The 18,139-nt window shown below is 45.9% G+C and overlaps 1 protein-coding gene across 5 annotated transcripts in view; it reads left to right on the top strand.

Moving 5' to 3' along the window:
• The window catches only part of Csgalnact1 (chondroitin sulfate N-acetylgalactosaminyltransferase 1), a 360,316-nt gene that overhangs the window by 336,270 nt on the left and 5,907 nt on the right, over window positions 1-18,139 (top strand). For all 5 annotated transcript variants that reach the window (XM_052161840.1, XM_052161844.1, XM_052161845.1 and 2 more), the window contains 3 exons: window positions 3,636-3,814; window positions 4,638-4,732; window positions 15,510-15,591. In XM_052161840.1, the coding sequence (XP_052017800.1) occupies window positions 3,636-3,814; window positions 4,638-4,732; window positions 15,510-15,591 (356 nt within the window). The remainder of the gene's footprint in view (window positions 1-3,635; window positions 3,815-4,637; window positions 4,733-15,509; window positions 15,592-18,139) is intronic.

Below are 18,139 nucleotides of genomic sequence, written 5' to 3'. Positions count from 1 at the left end.
AATGCTAGATCAATCCTTTCCAGGATCAGGGCCCTCTCTTACTTCTTCATGGGAGTCATTTGTTATGCTAATTGTGCCTTGGGTATTCAGAGCTTCTGGAATAATTAATATCCACTTATCAGAGATTGCATTCCAGGTCTATTCTTTTGTGATTGGGTTACCTCACTTAGGATGATATTTTCCAGATCCAACCATTTGCCTAAAAATTTCGTGAATTCATTGTTTTTAATTGCTGAGTAGTATTCCATTGTGTAAATATACCACATTTTCTGTATCCATTCCTCCACTGAGGGACATCTGGGTTCTTTCCAGCTTCTGGCTATTATAAATAAGGCTGCTATGAACATAATGGAGCATGTGTCTTTATTGCATGCCGGGGAATCCTTTGGGTATATGCCCAGGAGAGGTATAGCAGGGTCCTCCGGAAGTGTCACGTCCAGTTTTCTGAGGAACCGCCAGACTGATTTCCAAAGTGGTTGTACCATTTTACAACCCCACCAGCAGTGGAGAAGTGTTCCTCTTTCTCCACATCCTCGCCAACACCTGCTGTCTCCTGAGTTTTTGACCTTAGCCATTCTGACTGGTGTGAGGTGAAATCTCAGGGTTGTTTTGATTTGCATTTCCCTAATGACTAATGATGGTGAGCATTTCTTAAGGTGCTTCTCATCTCTTATAGGTTGTTGTATCTTTAACACAGATCAGACGTTCATACCACTCACCTTGCATTCTTCTGCTCGATGTGACTTCACTTCAGAAAGTATCTGCACAGGTTGATGGCAGGCTAGCCCAGGCTGAGGTAGCACTGTCCCTGTTCTTCCAATGTAACACTGAAGAACGTGTGCCTCTTGCCTTAGGAGAGGTTGCTTAGGACACGTTCACGCAGAAGGGAAGCATGTTTAAGCCAAGTGTGGGGCAGATTCCTGTAACCCCACACCTTAGGTGGAAGGCAGGTTGTCAGTTTGAGCCTGGCCTACTCTACATAACATGATCCTATCTCGTTAAACCTAATAAATAAATAATCTTTTAGATTTAAAATCTTTCATGATAAAATTTGAAAATTCCTTTAGGAGAGTTACCTTTTAAATTATGAGTCACATATAATCTGCAAGAGCACTGTGTTTTGAAATGATAACTTTCCTACTCTGAAAACCAGATGGCAAATACCCCTGTGGTTCATGAGACATGATTTCAGAGGGTATAAAAACTGAACAAGCCACTTAAACAAGACAGACCCTGAGTAAGGCATCCAGGAGAAATGGCTGGAAAGCCCCCTAGATGAACAGGTGAAATCCAGATCTTGCCCTCAGGTAAAGTTTCCCTTGGCAGCTAAACAAACATGGCAGGAGAACATGGGCTCTGGTGACTTACAGCTGGGGCTGAAGAAACTTCTAGGAGCTCCAGGCTGTCTTCCAGGTCCTCCCAGCACCTGTGTGTTTATGGAAACAGACTTGTATTTTTCTCAACTAGTGCCAGCTGTAATTCTGAAAAGGATCAGAACATAGTTTCGGTGCTAATCAAAGAAACTGGGCTAGAACCACTCCCCCAGTGCTACGGATTGCAGATAAGGCTCTGAAGGAGGAGGGGAAATCACAGGACTGAAGTGAAGACTTACAGTCCAGGAGGCTATCAGAGATGAGGGACCTTGAAACTAGGTGAACAGGATTTTGGAGAAAGGCGGCAGAGGGCTAGAAGCACTCTAACTTCTATTCATAAATCTGTGTTCACACATATTCCCATTGTGCACGTGATAGGGAACAGCCACAGTTGCAGGCCCTGGATTCTGGATTGCTGATTCGAAGAGCATGGTTTTCACATACCAGTATCTTCTACCTGGATCTTAGGTTGTCTATCCTGTTGGTCCTGTCTGGAGTCAGACTGAGACTAGGCTGGGCCCATAGATTCCAGAGATAAAACACCAAAGCTTCCTTTGAGATCTCAAAGAAGACAGGCAGTCATAGAAGAACAGTGAAACTAGTTGTTGTGATCAAATCCCCAGATCCTAGCACCAGTTGGTGTGTGAAAACCTTAGGACCTAAGTACTTTGTGTTGCCCTTCACCCAAGAGAGTTGCAAGGAAGATAAGCTATTTATAATGGAAATAGGTTTCCTCTGTGTCTGCTGGGAGAAATTGGGGAGTGGAGGAGCCGGGCCAAGGTAGGAAGGGCGAGGAGTGAGGGAGAAACAAGGCACATCAGAGATGGATAGAGTTAACAAGGAGTCCTGCCCAATGCCAGCCCCCTTGGCACGTGGGAGCTGGAAGGCTGGCTAGGTCCCTCTTGCACCAAATGAATTGTTTTGCCCAGGCGTGTCCTGTTTCAGAAGACTCTGCTACCTGGGGGGCACCTCAGATAAGCAAAGACTCTTCTTGGCTTCAGCAGCCTGGGCTTGAGAATCCGTACCTGTACCGATGACGGCGGGAGCCGATGCTCACATTGCCAGATCCTCTTGCCACCACTAAAAGAGTCCCTGTAAAATGGCCAAGAAGACTGGTATTATTCTCTTTATGCAAATAAAGCAACTAAAGAACAGAGCGAGGAATGAGTTTGTCCTCCTCACAAAGCTAATCTCCCATGCTGCCAGGTCTGGTGCATCAGTGCTTTCTAACCGCAAGGTGGTCCTCTTTCCCATTATGCAATGCTGCGGTATCTAAGCCAGGAAGGAAGGAAGGAAGGAAGGAAGGAAGGAAGGAAGGAAGGAAGGAAGGAAGGAAGGAAGGAAGGAAGGAAGGAAGGAAGGAAGGAAGGAAAGGGAATGGAGAAAAAGGGAGGGAGGAAAAAGGAAGGGAGGGAGGGGGGAAAGAAGGAAGAGGAGGGAAGGAGGAAAGAAGGAAAAAAGAAAAGGAGGGAGGGAGAGAGGGAGAAAGATAAATTTCAGTCTGTCTGGGGCAACACATGAAGAACATGTTACCTGGCTCCTGGTCACATGGATTCAGATAAGAAGACGCTGAGAAGCTGTATTCTACAGTGACTGGGCTTTATCCACTAGGATTATTTGAATGGCCCAGGATTCATGCAGATGTCTCTGGGGTTTGTTTCTCCTTTACCAATTCCAAATTCCATCACAACAAATGTTCATTTATGATAACAATGGCAGTCTCAGTATAGAAGAACTAGCAGAAATGGAAGAAATAAATCCAAACTGAAAGTTCACTGGGGAGAGGACAGATAGCTCAGGGGTTAAGAGCGCACACTGTCCTTGTAGAGGAGAGAAGCATGGCTCCCAGTGCACATGCTGGGTGGCTCAGAACTACTTCTCTCCAGTTCTGGGGGTCTAACACCCTCTTCTAGACTTCGTGAGCAACGGCACACACATCACATATCATTAACTTTAAAAAACTGTGATGCCCAGTAGAGACTGTAATGTCGGCTGAGGCAGGAAGATTATGAAATCAAAGCCAGCCTGCACTGGACAGCAAGACTCTGTCACAACAAAACAAAACAACTTTGCTAGGTGTTCTCTGCCCTTTGAACCCCGGTGGTATGTATTCAGCCTGTGTACTCTGTCCTTGCTTGGTGGCTGCAATGGACTAGAATCTTCAGAGTGGGATGGCCGCAGCTGTGCATTTCCTAGGGGACTCTGCTTCCTGCTTCTGCCGTAGTGAGTCAATCCTTGACCTTCTGCCTCCCCACCTTCTAGAGCTGCCAATTTCAGAAACTTCACCTTCATCCAGCTGAATGGAGAATTCTCTCGGGGAAAGGGACTGGATGTCGGAGCCCGCTTCTGGAAGGGAAGTAACGTCCTGCTCTTTTTCTGCGATGTAGACATCTACTTCACATCGGAGTTCCTCAACACATGTAGACTGAACACACAGCCAGGTTTGTGTTGCCTTGTTTTTACCACCTTCTGATACCCAGCTCTCTCTTTCACTCAACAACCACTCTGATGTTCTGCTCAGGACTGAGAGTCACTTTCCTCCAGGAACAAAGACAAGGAAGGTGACCTTGTTTAATTCACCCTTGGGTGTTACACACTAATTAGTCAGGCACACTAATTCTGGGACTCTGTCTTGTGCCCTTTTCTGTTTCCCACTGGCAAGTCGGATGGGATGAGTGGATCAAACACTGGAGAGACAGTAGGCCAGAGCACATGGGCCTGGAAAAGCCACTCACTTCTAAAAGGACAGAGGAAGCCATGAGCTGGTACCAAGGCAATCGCTGGAAGAAACCACAGATACAAAAAACGATATCTGTGGATTTAGACACAGCTAAAAATAGCTAAGAATCTTGCTGTGGCCAGTTGCTATTAAAATGTGGCAGTCCTTCCAGATATATTGGCTAAGGGCAGCTATGTCGAGCCCTCTGCTGCTCAGGGTTGTCCTGATCTCCTTTGCCAGCACTTAAGGGCTTTGAGTATGCAAGATGGAGAGCAGCAGGACACTTCACACACATCTCATCTCGTTGGGGACTATAATTCCAGCCATTGACTGTAAACAACTTGAGTATACTGTCATCCCGAGGGTACAGAAAGGTTCAAGAATCAGACTGACTGGTCTAGCTGCTGGGTTACTTCTGAGATCTAGTCTACAGTTGAATGAAGAGGAAGTGAGAATGGAAGTAAACACCTGCGCTATTTCAAAGGGCTGAGTGCATATGGTCAAGAGTCACTCTCTTAAGCAGATGTTTGCCTTCTGATTTGCAGGGAAGAAGGTATTTTATCCGGTTCTCTTCAGTCAGTATAACCCTGGCATAATCTACGGCCATCATGATGCAATCCCTCCACTAGAACAGCAGCTGGTGAGTAATTCCCCTGCAGATGCCTGTGAGTGGCTGCTCCGTGTGGCTCATTACTAGGGGCACCTGTCTGTGAGACGAGGCGACTGGGCGTCTGCTGACCAATCTCCTTGGTGGCTTTTAAGTTTGGCAGATTTCCTGGCCTTTGCTCCAAGTGCTGTGTTGGTTCAAAGAGCTTGCAATATTTAAAACTGGAAAACGAATAAGGGCATTACCTCACAGGAGGTTGATTTCACGCCTTCATAGTTTCCTCTATCCTTTTAGGAACTGCTGTTACTGGATGCTAGAGCATGCTTTCTCTTTAGCATTACAAAATCTAGCAAGAGAGGTGAGGCTGATGTTTCTGTTTTCATGTGAAAAGCAGGTGATAAAAAGGGGTGACTCATACAGGGTTGTGGGGAGTCAGTGGGGAGCAAGGATCTGATCCTGTGTCCTGGCCCATCCCACCCCATCACCACTGCTACACATCCCGGTACTGGGCAGATGCTGCTGGCATCATTGGTGTCCCCACAAAGGTAGCTTTCCGGGAAATAGTGGAGAGACGTTTCTGCCAAGATCCTGGCTGCACAGGAGATAGGTTGTGGAACCACAGATCGGCAGGGCCTGTTCAATCTCTGTCATCACAAACGGCTGAAACAGAACAGAAAATGGGAAATGAGAGAAAGCAGGAGAGGACCCTCATGCTCTTCCAAGGCCGTCATAGCGGCATCCCCTTCTGCTCCAAGACTGTCACTGGGTGCCTGAAATAATGACTAATACAAAGCCATAAGTAATACCAAGGCCTGTATATAGTGTGGCTTTCTCTGTTCTTATACCCATAGCAACATTTAAGTTATACATTAGCAGTGAGAGGGTAACAGCAATGACTAATGATAATATAGAATTATTATAACATCCTAAGATAAGCATTACTTAAAACATAATTTACTCATTTCTGAAATTATCCATTTAATATTTTTAGGCCTCAGCTGATAGCAGCACTAAAACCATGGAGAATGTACGTGGGGTGTACGGGCTGCCTGGGTACAGAGCAGACCCTTCCAGCCCTCTCAGGGTTATCTGTCAGCAGGGAGATTATTTGTGACACTTCTGCGTCTTATTAGCAAGCCTGGAAACGCCATGCTTTTCCCACTGAGGACCCTTGTACTGATGGGACATAGACATGCGAACATGATAGAATTAAGTCTCCTTGTGCCCGGAAGGGGACAAATGGGTTGGAAACACGTGTTCTGGGAAGTTCATTTGCATAGCTGACTCTGATAAGCTTTGAGAAGTAACAAAGACCCGTTCCTTCCAGGCCTGTCCCCTGCCTGTCATGCTCCCTAGGTAACCTCTCACAGCTAATGCGATTCTTTACAGAACCCTGCAACTGTTCTGGGTGTTTTCTGAATGGAGGAGGTTCTTATCTCCTACTTGTCCTAGCACGATTCTGCTGGGCTCAAGCTAGAAACAGTCTCCTCTTCCTCTATCAAATACTAACACTACAGATGTAGTTTGTGTGTGTGTGTGTGTGTGTGTGTGTGTGTAGTGTGTGTGTGTGTGTGTAGTGTGTATGTGTATGTACTGTGTGTTTATGTAGTGTGTGTGTGTATGTAGTGTGTGTGTATGTAGTGTGTGTGTGTCTGTGTATGTAGTGTGTGTGTGTATGTGTGTGTATGTGTAGAGTGTGTGTGTATATAGTGTGTGTGTGTATATAGTGTGTGTGTGTGTGTATGTAGTGTGTGTGTGTGTGTAGTGTGTGTGTATGTAGTGTGTGTGTGTGTGTGTGTGTGTGTGTATGTAGTGTGTGTGTGTGTGTGTGTATGGGTTACATCTCTCTCTGGGCTTTATAAGGGAAAACAATTCAGTGTCACAGCCAAAGAGCCAGTGTTCTACTTATGAGCACAGTGTTCTACTTATGTCCTGAGGACAAAGGCTTCTGGACTCCTGTCCTGGGAGTTGTAAGCTTCTCTTGGGACTTTAAGGGAAAGCGGAATAAAGTATTTGTTTTCTTTTAGCCAATAAGAATAAAAGTCCTTTTGTTTTTAATTAAAGCTCTGTTTTACATTTCACATTGGCCATGATTAATTTTCCTAGTTCAGACTCAGAAAGGCCTTATTTGCTTACAAGGAATTCTTTTCATTTCATAACCTAAAGGTCTTGTCCTTTCTAGTCCATCCTGCTGAGAGCAGGTAGGATAGAAGGCAGAGAGACAGACAGTGTAGAAGCAGATTTGTCAGACCCATGGAACAGGCAGTCCAGGCAGAAGTAACTCAGATCCCCATAGCCACAGTTAGCAGCCTGAGCCAACCTGCATTTTGACATTTATTTCTGAAGGCATCATTGACTTCTCCCCACTTCATAAAGCTGCAGTTTCAGAGTTCAGTATTCAAAATTATCTAGTTCGGCGAAATGCAGTTTGAAGGCTTCCCATTCCCCAGAGAAATGTGTGATTATGTCCTTCATTAAACAAGTCATTTTCTAAAATTTTATTTGTACTTATGTGTGTAAGTTCAGAAGAGGGTAAGAGCTCTCTTGAAGCTGGAGTTACATCTGATGCAGGTCTTTGGAACAAAATTCAGGTCCTCTGGAAGAGCAGCCAAACCTCTTCACCAGTGAGCCATCTCTACAGTCCCAGGACAAACTGCACCACTTGCTGCCTGTAAAGGTCTGCTCCATACCCTGATGCAGGAGTCAGAAGAATTGCTCTTGTTTCATATACTAGACATTGTTGATGAGAAATCCCTCAAGCACCCTCTATGGAGGCTGAATAACTGGTCCCCGGCTGCATAGGAAGAGGCTAGCGAGATGGCTCAGTGGATGAGGTCTTAGCTGTGAAAGCGTGAGGACCTGTATTCAGGTCCCCACCACACCCCAGACAGGTGAGTGGCACATGCCTAAAACCCTGACACTGGGGATCTGATGGGGGCAGGAAGATCCCAGCAGATGTGAGGCAGTCACTAGCCAGACAGGCTAGCCCAAACTGCCTGTTCCAGGTTTACTGGAAAACTCGTGTCAAAAACAAAAAAAACAAAAAAACAAAAAAAAAAAACAAAACAAAAAAAAAAAAAAACAAAAAAAATCAAATCAAGAGTGACAGAGGAAAATACCCAAAGTTAATCTCTTTCGTCTACATAAGCATGGATCCACAGACAAATGTGCAAGAACAGATAGACACCAGCATACACACACACCCACACACACACACACACACATACACACACACATGCATGTCCCCAAAATTAAGATGGATAGGTCCTTGATAGAGCTCAGATCCCACTATTATATCCTTCCTCTTCAACAGGGGGACTAGACCTGCTCAGGATCCCCTAGAGAGCTGATGCATAAAAGAAATGGCCTGGTGAGAATTCTAGAGGCAGACATCAAGCTACAGAAATTAGTATAGGGGAGACAGAATGTGTAGGTAGCAAGACACCATAAAATAAAAAGTAACGGCTGGGGATGGGTAAATTAGGAGAGATTTCCTCCTGAGGTTGCATTTTGGCTCCGTCTAGAAAGACACTGTGGATATTAACAAATCCTTGATAGCCTCCCCTGGAACACATCAGTGCCTCAGATGCGACAGGAAATGTAGCTTCGGGATGGGGCTGTAATAAAAGTTACTTACCTATGCAAACAAGAGACAACCTTACAAATACAACCTCCTGCTCAATGTCCCAGGTACACGTTTTCATGGTCACCAGCCCTGTCATTTTCTGTTTTGCCTGCAAATGAAAGCAAGGATTTTTGTGTGTATACAGATGACTTTTTTTTAATGTCTGCACACGAGTCATTAGTAATAAGTGACACTGTGGAATTTCGTACTAATGTTTAATGTTTTGAATTTTAAGCCATGCGATGAACCTCGCTGGTGCTCTAATGCGGAAGCGGCACACCGAGGAAGGGATGACTATCATTTAAATCAGTGTTCACTTTAAACCTTCCAAACCTTGCTGCTCTGCCTGCCAGCTCCGGCTCAGGTCCCACAGAAGCCTCCTACCTCCTCCATCTTTAGATTGTGACCCTTCCCACAGTCCAGCCCTTCCTCTCCCTCTGCCAGAGACTAGTTTTGAATAAACAAATTAACTCCACTTTTAAAACTAAGCATTTACGACATAAAGCCAGTGGCATGCTAGCAAATGTTTGGCAACACACTCTTGGAAAGAAGGGGAGGGGGGCAATGCCCTGGTGATGGTATTTGCCAATTTCTGTGGTGTAAATAATCCCACTGTGGCTCCCCCCCCCCCACTAACCAATGTGTTGTGTTACCACAGGGCATACAGCTGGGAAGAGATGTGTACAAATCTGGTGAGGCAGCATGGGCTGGCTCAAGCACAGGGCTGCAGACTCTGATTTCTTGTTGGGACTAATTGCCCTCCATAAACCAACGCAACCTTGCAAACCCCATCACCTGGCAGATGGTACCAACTCCAGGATACCGCGTCAGCCTGCTGTGGCATAGCACACCTGCCCGTGATCTGAATGCTGTCCTTGTCCCCCAGGTCACCACCACCTTTCCAACTGTAGTCTCTCAATGTGAAGGAGAGATGCAGTCTGCTGTGCAGTAACTCTCTCTCTCTCTCTCTCTCTCTCTCTCTCTCTCTCTCTCTCTCTCTGTCTCTCTCTCTGAGGCCTCTTTCTTTGTGGCTCTGTTCAGTGACCATGGGGTGTCCTCCTCATCCTCCCTGTGATTATGCCTGCACCTCTTTGCCCCCAGATAGTTCGTGTGTGAACCCAGATGTGGGTATCAAGTGTCTTTCTTGATCATTGCCCCCCCTAATTTAATTTATTATTTGTACTTCATACATGTATTAATGTTTTAAGTCATATTTCCCTCCTGTCATCCTCTCTTAGGCTGTTCCTATTCTCGATGGGGCCCTGCTTCTTCCTCCCCCTTTACGTTTCTCTGTCTGTCTGTCTGACTGTCTCTGTCTCTCTCTGTGTCTGTCTCTCTCCCTCTGTTGTCTCTCTCCCTCCCTTCTTCTCTCTCTGTCCTCCTCTCCCTCCCTCCTTTTTCTTCCTCCTCCTCTTCTTCCTCCTCCTTCTTTACTCTCTCTCCTGATCTCACTAGCCTGGGCAGACAGTGAGCGGGAGGGTTAGGCACATGTGTCACCACACCTAGCTTTTATGTGAGTTCTAGGGGTCCAAACTCAGGACTTTGTGTTTGTGGAGTAGTCGCTACCAAGAAGCCATTTCTCAGCTCCTTAGTTAGTAGAGATTTGAGGGGGGTATTGGGGGATTGAATTACCAACCATTTTAAGCACTGACCTGTGCTGCAGTTTTTAAGAATTGCCCACTGAGCATGGTATATGCAGTGTACCCTTGCAGACTGGTTTTGAAAGCCTACACTTACTAAATAGCAAAAGTAATGTTACCAGATGCCATCTGAGAATCCCTCACGGTGACTATGTAATCTCCCATAATTCTCAACATGGGCAAGTGACATCAGCATCTCAATTCGCACATCTGTGAGTCTGGGCTCAGAGGGTATAAATCCACTGTCTCAGACTCCTGCAGCTGATGCTGGGAAAGGGACTAGCTGCTACACCGTGAGGCTAAGCTTGGCTGAGAATGATGAGCTGAAAGAAATGTATTCTGTGACTTCAGTGTGCTTGTAGGGGGAACAAGAGTCTTGGTCCCAGACAGGAGAAACCTGGAGAATCCATGTCCAGTCTGAAACCTTTAGAAAACACAACCATCCTTTATCCAGAAACCAATGAGATGTGTGCAAATGAGGCTCTGTGAAGATCTGGGAGGAGATGAGATTTGAGTCTACTATTAAATGAATTCTGGAGACTCTGTGGCTCCAGAATACATTATTTCTTAAGAAATTACACCAGGCTATTCAAGGGAGCCCTAGCCCTGATCTCTGCTACAACAGGTTGAAGGAACTTAAGCAGATCATTCTGCCTGTGTTTGAAGAGGTCTCAAAAAGAGGGCACATAGCTTTTGCTTCCAGAACCCTCTGCAGTGTTCTTTTACTGGAAACCCACTGGCCTTTCAGTTTCCCATAATGAAGAGTGCACAGTGCATGGTGCTACCTAGAAACTGCTGCAATTCAAAGGTTTTGGTATTCATGTGCAAGGCCTGATACATCAGTAAAATATCTCAGAACAAACCCAAAATGCTGACCCTTGTTCCAAAAGCATGCAGAATTGAAAGACGGCTGCAACAAACCCAGGACCCTGTAGAAGTTTCTGGGCCCCATGCCTATAAACATGCCCTGCTCCTAGGCACGTCTGGGATGTATAAGGCCGGTCAGATCTAGCTTTGGTTCTGGGAACACTCTCTTTGACTTTGATAGAATACTCTACCTGAAGTCTTTGTTACCTACTTAATTTGAAGATCCAGATTGTTTCATAGGCATCTGTCCAACCTAACACTATTAAATCAGACAGGCAGCTGCCTGTGCTCCAGGCTGCCTGCACAGCTGTGGGGCAGCCGTGTTCCCTCAGCTCTAGAGAGTTGCTGATTTGTGTTTTGTGTTTTCATCATAATAAAAAATAATTACTCTTATCACATGACTTGCCCACAAAGCTGTGAATCTAGAAACTTGCTGTGGGAAGACCTAACCTGACATATATTTCTTTTGTGGTATACTTGGGCCCACAGTCTTTTGTAAACTTCTGTGGGGTAGGAAGGTAATGGAGAAAGAGTGGACAGGACATTCTTAAAGTGACAGTGGCTCCTGTAGATAGATGTGTGAAATTCAGAGCAAGAGGAAAAGGTGGAGCATTTTTCAGGCATTCCTGAAGTGGGAGCATTGGAGTATATATTTTAACACTTGGGCAGATAGGTAGAATTCCTTATGCCTCAATGTGTTTTAAGTCAGACTTAGGCCTCAAGAAGGTGAGAACACTTTCGCCTATTGGTCCACATCTGTCTAGTCCTAACAATTGTCACCAGCGACTGCCTATGCTTTTGATGAGATACTTGCTGTCCAGTGTCTCTCACTTGAAGCCATTATTTTTATTTCCACTGGAAGCCAGGAGTCATGGTTACCTTAGAAGTGTTCCTTCTCCATCCACTGAAGAAGTATTTCTTAATTGCACAACTGTGAGGTCAGTAGTGTTCTTGGTGCTGGAGACACGGGGATGGGGGGCAGGGGGTGGGTAGGCTAAGGCCCTTGCTGCTGTTCACCAAGGGTAGCAGGTGAAGACAATAAACTGAGAAACAATATACCCATGAGCTCATTTCACATTGCAGACAACTGCTCGTATGACAAAGATGTTAAACCAGGGTCACAGTGTAGAGGGAAAATGGGTGCTAGCAATTGTATTGGTGTTGGCCCAGCGAGTCAGGGTGACCACTCTGAGCAATGGTGAACAAGGACAGGTGACCACGCAGAGCCTGTAGGGACATCTTAGGTGCCTGTGAGCCTGGGGAGTTTGGGGAGTTTGGGGGAGTCAAGAAACAGGGCTGTGTAGAACAGCAAGTCTCAACTTGTAGGTTGTGACCCTTTTGGAGCTGAACATTTTCATGGCAACGCCTAAGACCATCAGAAAACACGGATATTTACATTATGATTCACAAAAGTAGCAAAATTGCAGTTGTGGAGTATCAATCAAAAATAATCTTATGATTGGGAGTCAACACAACATGTGTTAAAGGGTTGAAGCATTTGGAAGGTTGAGAGCCACTGATGTAGAGGGTTGAAGGGGATGCGAGGAGGAGGAGGAGGAAGAGGAGGAGGAGGAGGAGGAGGAGGAGGAGGAGGAGGAGGAGGAGGAGGAGGCAAGTAGGCCTGGGTAGTGGAATGGAGGTCCTCTGTAGCTGTTGTATGGTCTTCAGCGGTAATATGGTGCCATCCCATCAGAAGAGAACTCTAGAGCATTGCATTTCTGCCAGGCATCCCCAAGGGCAATGTTCCAATTAGCAACTTCGTCTCGCTATCAACTTGGCTCAGCTAGGGTGGTAGACCTTCTAATAAGTGAAATCCATCTTGCCCTGAAATGATATGCTGTTTTCCACAAAAACCTGTATTTCAGTGACTTCTTCCCAGAGTCACTTTCTGTGGATTACCACCTTTCAAACCAACAAAGTAACTGTTTCTATACTGCAGCCCCTGGGTCCTAAATACGTGTGTTACCATCACCCCACTCCGGGTGGGTATCCCCCTTCCATCTATGTCCTTTAGCTCAGCCTTGGTTCAGCACAGCCTCGGGGCAGCTGCTTCTCGGGATTGTTCTGACGCTTCCTCCTCAGCTGCCTGATGGTTCTTCGGGCATGGAGCTGTCTCGTAAATCCTATGTAGAGTCCAGCCAAATATCTGAAGTTTGGATTCTAGTGCTTCTCTTCCACTCCATGCCTGTGAGATATTTAGAACCCTGGACCATAGAAGGAATGTTGAACTATTCACTAAAATAGGAACATTTACCTGACAATAGAGAAAGAACAAAATCCATTTAAAATCTACTCAGTGGAAGTTTCTTCACATTTTCCTGCCTTATACAGTCCTCCCAAACTTCTTTGAATTCTGCTGTTGTTTTGTTTGATGACCCGATGACTTTCACAGGGCTGCCTACAGGGGCGTGGTTGGAACATTATTTGCAGCAGTGTTTGTACCTTACCAGTGCCTACACCACAGGTAAAGATCTCATTTTCTCACCCCAGCAACCATTAACTGCACAGAAATCCTAGGAGAGGGGGAGGTGGGACTTCCAGAGTCTTTCCAGCTCCAGGGCAGAATGTTAAGGAGCCTCATCATGATCAAGATCTTGTACCCAGAGCATGACATAGACATTGCACTATTGAACTCTGGGATAAAGGAATATTTAAGATCCATTACTTCTTTTGCAAGACATTTATTGGGTATAATTTAGGCTGTGGGAAGGTTCTAGAACATGGAATAACAGTGACATACTACATGACCTGGAAGACTCTCTAACTATGATTTAGCTCAATTCTTCATCAGATAGGAAAGAGAATGGGGACTTGAAATGAAGAGACCTGTGTAAGAATTAAAAAAAAAAAAAAAAGTAGTGGCCAGTACCCTGGGGTCACAAAAGTGGGAGAGCTGGCCCTTCCCCTCTGGAGCTATACCACTCAGGAGAGCAGGCCCAGCACCTTGACTGGGCTAGCACAATAGAGTCGGCTCTGATGGCTTGGGTACTGGTAACCTGGCCCCAAGGGCATAAGAGTAGGAGAGACGACCCTGCCCTCTGGGGGCTGCAGCTTTGGGTGAGCTTTCCAAGCCAGTGCTGGAGAGCTTACACGGTGGTGCAGGTATAGGAATGCTGGTGGGACGGCCATCTCAGCTACCACCAAGGCCCACATCCAGGGCTTTGACATGGTCCACCCCAAAATCTACCTCATGTGCTCGAGCATGTGAAAGGGCAAGTCCTACAGATCCAGAGCCGCAGGATCTCCATGGCACAGGGCGACAACCCGATAACCAAGAGGAGTCCGGTGAGGGTGCAGTATTGACGGTTGGCCTCACACCAGGCAATATACATTTACAAGTAAAACTGTGTGAGCTACAGGCTATGCTGTGGGCCTCGCTACCATTTCCACGACAAGATGTTTTCTATGCCTTGTTTTGTCTATTTTTGTTTTTTTATTTTCTTTTGTGTGTGTGTCGGGGGGTGGGCATTGCTAGGGCAGTGGATAGAGGGCAGATACAGATACAAAGGGTCGGGGACTCTGGTGCATGATATGAAACTCACAAAGAATCAATAAAAAAGAATTAAAAAAAAAAACAGTGGCCAGTAGTGGAGCTGGGCCAAGAGTGCCCCTCCTGTCATGAGCTGTTACAAATGAACAACAAACAGAACCTGATATAGTACTACAGACCCTCCCAAGGCCTCTGTCTCCCTTGTCTGAGGCAGGGGATTCCCTGCCTTCTTAGCACCTATGGGAACTACCAGGATGATGGGGGAAAGTACTTATAAGGATTTCAATGCCATTCTCAGAATTACTTTTGACAAATGTATGTGTGCCTGTGTTTGTGCATGTGTATGTGGGTCTGGGTATATATAAGTACGTGTGTGTGTGTGTGTGTGTGTGTGTGTGTGTGTGTATGTGTGTGCATATGGACATCTCTATTATTGTTTATGTATTTTAGCTTCAGCAAATTTGCTGAGAATTTTCTCCAAAGGAAGAAACCTAGCAGAGTTATATTGCTGTTTTTTTGGTTTTTTGTTTTTGTTTTTGTTTTTGTTTTTCAGTCACTGTAGGCTGGCACTTCCAGCATGAGCTTTCTGGAGCAGTTTCATCCTTTAGTCCTACCCTCTCCTCTGCCAGCCAGAGGTAGCAGGGACCAGGGCCTGGAACAACTGCAATCTCTCTTGGATATTTCTTCTCTTTCTCTGCTGTTGGCCTATGAATTCCAAGCTGTTCCCAGGGCCTCTTCTCAACTTCCTGAGCCCTTTGCTGGCTCTGTGCCCAGGCCTGTGTGACGGACCTGACCTCACTTCTCCCTGGCACTGGGGCCAGGCCAGATGTGGGTGGCTTTTCCATGGCTCTACTGAAAAACTTTCTTTCTGAGGTTGTTTTCTGTTGTGTGTGAGAGAGTGTGCGTTGTCATGCCTACACCCTAGAAACAACCTAGCCAGAGGTGCCAAAAATCACAGGGCCCCTCTTTGGACTCAGCTCATTGTAAATCCATTTGGCATGTGCACACGCGCGCATGCACACACACACACACACACACACACACACACATACACACACACACACACACACACACACACACACACACACTCCCATCTTGCCTTGTTTTTGGCAGTATAGAGCTCTGCTCATCTAAGTGTGTGAATACCGCTTTTATGTACTCTCCCTGACAGGTTTTTTTTCCTTGCAGGTCATAAAGAAGGAAACAGGATTTTGGAGGGACTTTGGATTTGGGATGACTTGTCAGTATCGGTCAGACTTCATCAACATAGGTGAGATAAAACTTCTTCGTGTCTACTGCCACCTGGAGGCCACTGTCCCACAGACCTTGAATGAATCCTACAAGTTCTCCTAGTAAAGGTGCTGCCATTTCCACAAACAGTGCTGCTCCCAGGTCATAGGAGGCAGCACTGGGACCCTGTCGTATACACCAACCGCTCTCAGGTGTACCAGGTACAATGACAGCATTCAGGCAAGTTTGGTGGTTCCTCCACCTCTGTGGCTTCTTGCTGTGGAGCACACTACACTAAGAGGGACACTGAGCCTCCAGCCATGTGACAAGGAAAAGGAGGGCGATCCGAGAAAAGCACATACAGGGGGACCCATGTTTTACTCTGATGACCCTTATTGAAAGCCCACGTGTCACTGTAAGCTCTGAGCATACACTTGCTGTCAAGATGAACACTCCCGTGTGAACATGTCCACACATACAGACATACAGATCTGCATAAACACAGAGATGTGCACGTGTGTAGACAAATGTTCTCAATGCCACACATACACAGACACACATATGCACACATTTGTTCACATAGATACATGCACACACTTATATATTCAGACATGCATGCATATAGACATATACAAGCATATACACATATCACAGGCATGTATATACACATACACATGAAAATGTACACAGACACACACACTACTTGTGTATTCATATAGAAGCTTACATGAATCCATCTTCAAATACATATGAGCCTGCCTACAGGAGTCCAAAACTCAGAAAGGAAAGGCTCATGGGTTTCAGCAGAACAGGCCAAAGTGCTTTAGAGGCAAAGGGGTCTCCGTGGACATCACAGAAATGGAAGGTGAGATATAGGCTGGATTATTCATGCCTAGGGCAGGAAGAAATGGGTCCAAAACCTTGACTTGGGCTCTGAGGGGCCAGGGAAGCCCTTCTGTATGGGAAGTGATGGGAGACTCCTCTGCAGGCCTCTCAGATGCCACACCCTTCTCTCTTCCAAACACCTCCCCCAAGCCTGGGCCTGAAGCTTCCCATTTTGAAGTCAAGTCAACAGGAGTCATGCCCGGGTTTGTTTTGTTCTGTGGAATGCAGAGACACGTTGGGACTCCATAGAAATAACCATATTAAGATGAAAATAAATATGAAACAGTTTAGATTTGTGTCCCCTAGGAGGCGGCAGAACAGCACAGCACGGCACCAGTCTGGAGTGGCAGCTGCTTTGTAGAGACAGCAGGTGTCCTTTGACATCTCTCTGGGAAATATTCCTAAGTGCTGATATGCGTGTCAGATTCCCTGAAATAATACTCATTTTTAAAAAATAATTTCTATTTCAAGAAGCTATTGTTTCCTTGCCCTGTACAGAGTAAGATGATTTAATGGGGTGACAACTCCTATGTTTTTCAAATTTGGATTCCTATTACATTGGGTACTCTGAGGATAGATGTCCCTATACCTGCAAGGAGAGGAGCACAGTGACCTGGGAAGGCCTCAGGGGGCCACCACCATGACCCCAGCACTTCAGAGTCCCCTATTCTTTGCAATCATGTCCTTATTTGCCTGTCTCTTCCTTGTGACCCTGGATTTAAAGCAGGATGCCGAAAACAATAATAAATTTAGGTCAGCAAGCCAAACCCTTTACTAGATTTTAGCTTGTTTGGTTATGACATCTACTTCTTTTAAGGATTTAAATACCCCAAAGTTCAGGCAGGCATTGTCTTGTAGGCTCATTCTTCTAGTCCCTGTGGAGGCCATAGAAATGCAAATTCAAGGCCGTCCTGGGCTCTACAGCAAGACCCTGACTCAGGAAAAAAAAAAAAAAAAAGACATTCTAAAACTTGACAACTACCAACCATGCTGGGAAGTCATCCAAATGCAGGCTGCCTGACTCGAGTCACTCCTGGACACAGCTTGGGGTGGGTCGGTTGGCATTTCTGGTTCTGAATTTTTCTGGTTTGAATTGGTCCTGATCAGAGCAGTATGGCTGGAGTATGCAGGCAGGGATAAAGAGGCTACATAAAAATGTCTGGGGCAGGGTGCAGTCTTGCCCTGGCTATTTCTCATAAGAGCTGGCTGGGTGAAGCACCCAGGTAAACGCAGAACAAATAAGCGAAGGGCTGGTTCTTCTTTGGCTCTACCTGGGAACTGATAGGCTTTTGGTTAAGGGCAAAAAATAAATAAATAAATAAATAAATAAATAAATAAATAAATAAATAAAAAACCAGCTTCTGGCATGGTGGTAAACACCTGTAATCCAAGCACTTGGGAAATGAAGGCAGCCTTGGCTACACAGTGAATTTGTGGCCAGTGTGGCCCCAAACCACATGAGACCTTGGCTAAGCAGAAAGGAAAGCAAATCTAAGGGCATGTTACCTCCCCAGTGTGAGGCAAGGGCAACCAGGGGTTGGCTTGGAAAGGAGGTCAGTATCCAGTGAGACAGGAGCTTTCAGGGGAGAAAGCTTCGGGACTGGTGGAGAAGCACCATTTAAAATGAGTCTGTGGGGAGGGTACACATGAGTGTTCGGGACTGCTGTAACCTATCCCATTCCCTCTCCCCCTGATTCTATGAG

Source organism: Apodemus sylvaticus, chromosome 18, assembly GCF_947179515.1.
Source record: "Apodemus sylvaticus chromosome 18, mApoSyl1.1, whole genome shotgun sequence".
NCBI classification, from domain to species: domain Eukaryota; kingdom Metazoa; phylum Chordata; class Mammalia; order Rodentia; family Muridae; genus Apodemus; species Apodemus sylvaticus.
The sequence above is the reverse complement of the archived record's forward strand: the minus strand, read 5'-3'. Positions and strand labels throughout refer to the sequence as shown.